The sequence below is a fragment of the Cricetulus griseus genome (assembly GCF_003668045.3).
Source record: "Cricetulus griseus strain 17A/GY chromosome 1 unlocalized genomic scaffold, alternate assembly CriGri-PICRH-1.0 chr1_0, whole genome shotgun sequence".
NCBI classification, from domain to species: domain Eukaryota; kingdom Metazoa; phylum Chordata; class Mammalia; order Rodentia; family Cricetidae; genus Cricetulus; species Cricetulus griseus.
In genome coordinates, this window is record NW_023276806.1 from 5,538,799 (window position 1) to 5,545,018 (window position 6,220).

General features: G+C 40.6%; 1 protein-coding gene across 1 annotated transcript in view; it reads left to right on the forward strand.

Moving 5' to 3' along the window:
* The window catches only part of Msh4 (mutS homolog 4), a 58,820-nt gene that overhangs the window by 47,782 nt on the left and 4,818 nt on the right, over nucleotides 1–6,220 (forward strand). The window contains exon 17 of the mRNA XM_027395128.2: nucleotides 224–312. Coding sequence (XP_027250929.1) covers nucleotides 224–312 — 89 coding nt within the window. The remainder of the gene's footprint in view (nucleotides 1–223; nucleotides 313–6,220) is intronic.

Here is a 6,220-nt window from a genome sequence, read left to right on the forward strand (position 1 = left end):
AACATGCGGGCTGCTTCTGTTGCTGTTAGAGGCAAGGAGAGAGCAAACCGTTGGCGCACCAGGCACAAGGAAGCCTGTGGGATGGCATCTGCATGCGTGAGGGGTAGTTGACCCTGGGGATTTGTGTAAGGCAGTCACAGAGGAGGGGATTTGGTCTGCAGGTCATGGAACATGCAGTGAGACTAGACAGAAGTGACTTAAGGTCTGCTTTCTTTCATTTTAGGGTTAAAAGCTGCAGAGGCCTCCTCACTTCCACCATCAATTGTCTTGGATGCCAGAGAGATCACAACACAAATTACAAGTCAAATTTTGGTAAAAAAAAAAAAAAAAAAAAAGAAAGAAAGAAAGACAGTTACAGTCTTTCTATTTTCTTACTACAAGGCACACTGTGTTGTGAAGAACTTGCATGCAGCCTGATGTAGCTGTTGAAGAGGCTCTCCCCAGACCCATGGTCTGTGTGTGCCCCAAAGACCCTCTTGTACCGTGGTGACCATTGAGTGCCTGTCTGTCACTCTCCGTGCTCTCGCACACTCAGACTCCAGCCCATCCCATGCTTGTATGTGCATGTAAGCAAATGTGTGTGTGAGCATAGTTTAGCATGCAGAAGGAAGGGCACCACCAGGTAAAGAGGGCAGATGGACTGAAGGCAGAGAATGGCAGTCACCAAAGGATAAAGAGTTGATTGTCTCGCGATTTAATGCTGCCATTTTTCTTTTTCTTTTTCTTTTTTTCTTTTTCTTTTTTCTTTTTTTGGCATGGGGTTGTATTAGATAAGTGCATTAAATGTTTTAATATATGTTTTATTATGGCTTTTGATTTAAAAGTATTCATAATCTAAATATTTAAGATAGAAAACCCAGTTCCTAAGTAAAGAAAAGGTTGTTTTTTTTTTTTTTTAAAGATTTTATTTATTAAGTATTCAGTGTTCTGCCTGAAGGCCAAAACAGGACACCATATCTCATTATAGATGGTTGTGAGCCACCTTGTGGTTTCTGTAAATTGAACTCAGGACCTCTGGAAGAGCAGCCAGTGCTCTTAACCTCTGAGCCATCTCTCCAGCCCAAGAAAAGATTTTAAATATTAGATTATTACAACTTTTACCAGCAGATCATGATACTAATAACAGACAAATTCTGTTCCTATAATTGCTGCTAACTTCATTTTTAGGAAGTAAATCTATTTGAAATGTACATTTTAAAAACAGTCTGCAACATTCAAATTTTTAGCTTTCAATGCTCTTCTATCCATTATCATAGATTAAAACTCATTTTTCTTTATGAAGTAAATGGTTCTATTTCTAAATGATAATTATTGAAGGATTATTTCGCTTTCAGTTTGCAGGTTAATAGAAGTTAAGTGGCTTTCTAGGAAATAGTAGGTCAGCATTACATGTGTTGACTTAAAATTTGAAACCCTTTTTTCTTTAAATGTTTCATATTGTTTCAAAAAATCCAGTGTTGAGTATATTGAGCTAAGTGTAGTGTGAACAATTTCTCTAAGAATAGTTGTCTGTATCTCACCCGTTTTTATTGTTGGGTTTTTTTGCTTTAGCTTTTTGCTGTGATTTGCAGACATGTAACAGCACCATATCTGTCATTTTATTATTATTATTATTAATTCAAGTTAGGGAACAGGCTTGTTTCACATGTAATTCCCCTCTCCCTCTCCCTCTCCCTCCCCTTACCCCCATTCCTTCTCTCCCACCTCCAACCTACCCCCCACCCCATCCACCCAACACTCCCCAGGCAGGGTAAGGCCCCCAACCGGGGCTCCACCAAGTCCACCAAATCTTCCTGTGCTGGGCCTGGGACCCTCCCCATGTGTTCAGAGACAGAGTGCATCCCTTCAAGTGGGATAGGCTCTCGAAGTCCCCCACATACACCAGGGCAAAAAGCCAGTCCACCTCCGGAGGCTCCCAGGAGTGCAGGGGCCTCCCCATGGCATCCATGATCAGGGGGCTGGATTAGTCCCGTACTGGCCTCCCAAAGAGCGTCTGGGGTCGATATGCTTTCCCTTTTTCAGGCCAACTGTTTCTGTGGGTTTCTCCAACCTGGTACAGACCCCTTCGTTCTTCATTCCTCCCTCTCTTCAACTAGGTTCCAGATTTCAGCTCAGTGTATTTCTGTGGATGTCTGTCTCTGCTTCCATCAGCCACTGGATGAGGACTCTAGGATGGCATAGAGAGTAGTCATCACTCTCATTCTAGGGGAGGGGCTTCTAGGCCATCCTCTCCTCCACTGCCCGGACTGTCAGATCGTGTCATCCTTGTAGGTCTCTGGAGATCTTTCTAGTTCCAGATCTCTTCTCGGACCTATAGTGGCTCCCTCTGATATGGTATCTCTCATCCTGCTCTCTCTCCTCTATTCTTCCCCCAACTCAATATATCTGCTCCTCCATTTCTTCTCCTCTCCTCTTCTTCTTGTGCTCTTATTGTGGCAGCACCCACTCCCCTACCCTCATGCTCTCAATTAGCTCAGGAGTTCATGCCACTTCCCATTCCTGGGGTCCATTTATCCCTTAGAGTCATTCATGATTTCTAGTTTCTTTGGGGAAGAGGATTATAGGCTGGTAATCCTTTGCTCTATGTCTAAAATCATATATGAGTGAGTACATACCATGTTTGTCTTTTTGTGATTGGGTTACCTCACTCAGGATGGTTTCTTCTAGTTCCATCCATTTGCCTGCGAATTTCAAGATTCCATTGCATTTTTCTGCTGAGTAGTACTCCATTGTATAAATGTACCACATTTTCTCTTTCCATTCTTCAGTTGAGGGGCATCTAGGTTGCTTCCAGGTTCTGGCTATTACAAACAATGCTGCTATGAACATGGTTGAACATATGTCCTTGTTGTCTGGACATGCAGTATTTGGGTATATACCCAAGAGAGGAATGGCTGGATCTTGAGGTAGATTGATTCCCATTTTTCTGAGCAACCACCATACTGATTTCCAAAGTGGTCTTACAAGTTCACACTCCCACCAGCAATGGAGGAGTGTTCCTTCTTCTCCGCAACCTCTCCAGCATAGGTTGTCATTGGTATTTTTGATTTTAGCCATTCTGACAGGTGTGAGGTGGTATCTCAGAGTTGTTTTGAGTTGCATTTCTCTGATGGCCAAGGATTTTGAGCACTTTCTTAAGTGTCTTTCAGCCATTTCAGATTCCTCTGTTGAAAAATCTCTGTTTAGTTCTGCACCCCACTTTTTAATTTCATTGTATGGTGTTTTGGTGGCTAGCTTCTTGAGCTCCTTGTATATTTTGGAAATCAGTCCTCTGTCAGATGTGGGGCTGGTGAAGATCTTTTCCCATTCTGTGGGTGGTCGTTTTGTCTTACTGACTGTGTCCTTTGCCTTACAGAAGCTTCTCAGTTTCAGGAGGTCCCATTTATTGATTGCAGACCTCAGTGTCTGTGCTTCTGGCGTGATGTTCAGGAATCGTTCTCCTGTGCCAATTTGTTCAAGGGTTATTCCCACTTTCTCTTCTAGAAGATTCAGTGTGGCTGGATTTATGGAGAGATCTTTGATCCATTTACACTTAAGTTTCGTGCATGGTGACAGGTATGGATCAATCTGTAATTTTCTGCATGTCCGAATCCAATTGTGCCAGCACCTTTTGTTGAAGATGCTGTCTTTTTTCCATTGTATGGATTTAGCACCTTTGTCAAAAATAAGGTGTTCGTAGGTGCGTGGGTTAATATCATGGTCTTCAATTCGATTCCATTGGTCTATCTGTCTATTCTTGTGCCAATACCAAGCTGTTTTCAGAACTATGGCTCTATAGTAGAGTTTGAAGTCAGGGATGGTGATGCCTCCAGAAGATCTTTTATTGTAAAGAGTTGTTTTGGCTATCCTGGGTTTTTTATTTTTCCATAAAAAGTTGAACATTGTTCTTTCATTGTCTGTGAAAAACTGTGTTGGGATTTTGATGGGGATTGCATTGAATCTGTAGATTGCATTTGGTAGGTTTGCCATTTTTACTATGTTGATTCTACTTATCCATGAGCATGGGAGATCTTTCCATTTTCTGGTATCTTCTTTAATTTCTTTCTTTAAAGTCTCAAAGTTCTTATTGTACAGGTCTTTCACTTTTTTGGTTAGTGTTACCCCCAGGTATTTTATGTGCTTGTGGATATTGTGAAAGGTGATGTTTCCCTGATTTCTTTCTCATTGGATTTATCATCTGTGTATAGTAGGGCTACTGATTTTTTTGAGTTAATTTTGTATCCTGCTACCTTGCTGAAGGTGTTTATCAGCCGTAGGGTGCCGATAGCGAGTTCCCTCTCTAGAGTTTTTCGGCACGTAAGTGGGTAGGGACTGAGGCTCATGTCGTCTGCAAATAATGAAAGTTTTACTTCATCCTTTCTAATTTGTATTGCTTTGCTCCCCTTTTCCTGTCTTATTGCTATAGCCAGAACTTCAAGTACAATATTGAAGAGATATGGAGAGAGTGGACAGCCTTGTCTTGTTCCTGATTTTAGAGGAAACGCTTTGAGTTTCTCTCCATTTACTTTGATGTTGGCTATTGGTTGGGTATATATTGCCTTATCATGTTTAGTATGTTCCTGTTATTCCTGTTCTCTCCAAGATCTTTATCATGAAGGGATGTTGGATTTTGTCAAAGGCTTTTTCAGCATCTAGTGAGATGATCATGTGGTTTTTCTTTTTAAGTTTGTTTATATAGTGGATTACATTGATGGTTTTTTGTATGTTGAACCATCCTTGCATCCCTGGGATAAAGCCTACTTGATCATGGTGGATGATTTTTCTGATATGTTCTTGTATTCAGTTGGCCAATATTTTATTGAGTATTTTAGCATCGATGTTCATGAGGGATATCGGGCGGGTAGTGCGGTGTGTTCTTAGGTCATTGGAGGGCGTTGTGGCTTGGGTATCAAAGTGATTGTAGCCTTGTAGAAAGAGTTTGGCAATATCCCATCTGCTTCTATTGTACGGAACAGTTTGAGGAGTACTGGAATTAGCTCTTCTTTGAATTTCTTGTAGAATTCTGCAGTGAAGCCATCTGGCCCTGGGCTTTTTTTGGTTGGGAGGCTTTTGATTACTGCTTCTATCTCATTAGGGGTTATAGTTCGATTTAAACTGTCTATCTGATCTTGATTTAATTTTGGTAAGTGATATTTATCCAGAAAGTTGTCCATTTCCTTTAGGTTTTCCAATTTTGTGGAATACAGGTTTTCAAAGTATGACCTAAAGATTCTCTGGATTTCCTCAGTGTCCGTTGTTATGTCTCCCTTTTCATTTCTGATTTTGTTAATTAGCATGCTCTCTCTCTGCCTTTTGGTTAGTTTGGCTAGAGGCTTGTCTATCTTGTTGATCTTCTCAAAGAACCAACTCTTTGTTTCATTGATTCTTTGTACTGTTTTCCTAGTTTCTACTTTGTTGATTTCGGCTCTCAGGTTGATTATTTCCTGGCGTCTACTCCTCCTCGGTGAGTTTGCTTCCTCTTGCTCTAAAGCTTTCAGTTGTTCTGTCAATTCTCTAATGTGACTTTCCTCCAGTTTCTTCATGTGAGCACTTAGTGCTATGAACTTCCCTCTTAGCACTGCTTTCAGGGTGTCCCATAAGTTCGGGTATGTTGTGTCTACATTCTCATTAAATTCTAGAAAGTCTTTGATTTCTTTTTTTATTTCTTCCTCAACCAAGGAATGGTGCAATTGGGTGTTATTCATTTTCCACGAAAATGTAGGTTTTCTGCAATTCGTATTGCTGTTGAATTCTAGCTTTAAGGCATGGTGGTCTGATAAGATACAGGGGGTTATTTCAATACTTTTGTAACTGTGGAGGTTTGCTTTGCTGCCAACTATGTGGTCAATTTTTGAGAAGGTTCCATGTGGCGCTGAGAAGAAGGTATATTCTTTTGTGTTTGGATGGAATGTTCTATAGATATCTGTTAAACCCAGTTGTGTCATAACTTCTTTCAGATCCTTTGTTTCTTTGTTAAGTTTCTGTCTAGTAGTTCTGTCCAGTGGTATAAGGGGAGTGTTAAAGTCTCCTACTATAAGTGTGTGTGGTTTTATGTGTGGTTTGAGCTTTAGTAATGTTTCTTTTACAAAAGTGGATGCTTTTGTAATTAGGGGCATAGATGTTCAGGATTGAGACTTCATCTTGATGGACTTCCTGTGAATGGAGTATGAAATGCCCGTTTCTTTAATCTGCTTTTTGATTGCTCTTTTCAGATTATAAAGTCTAATTTGTTAGATATTGT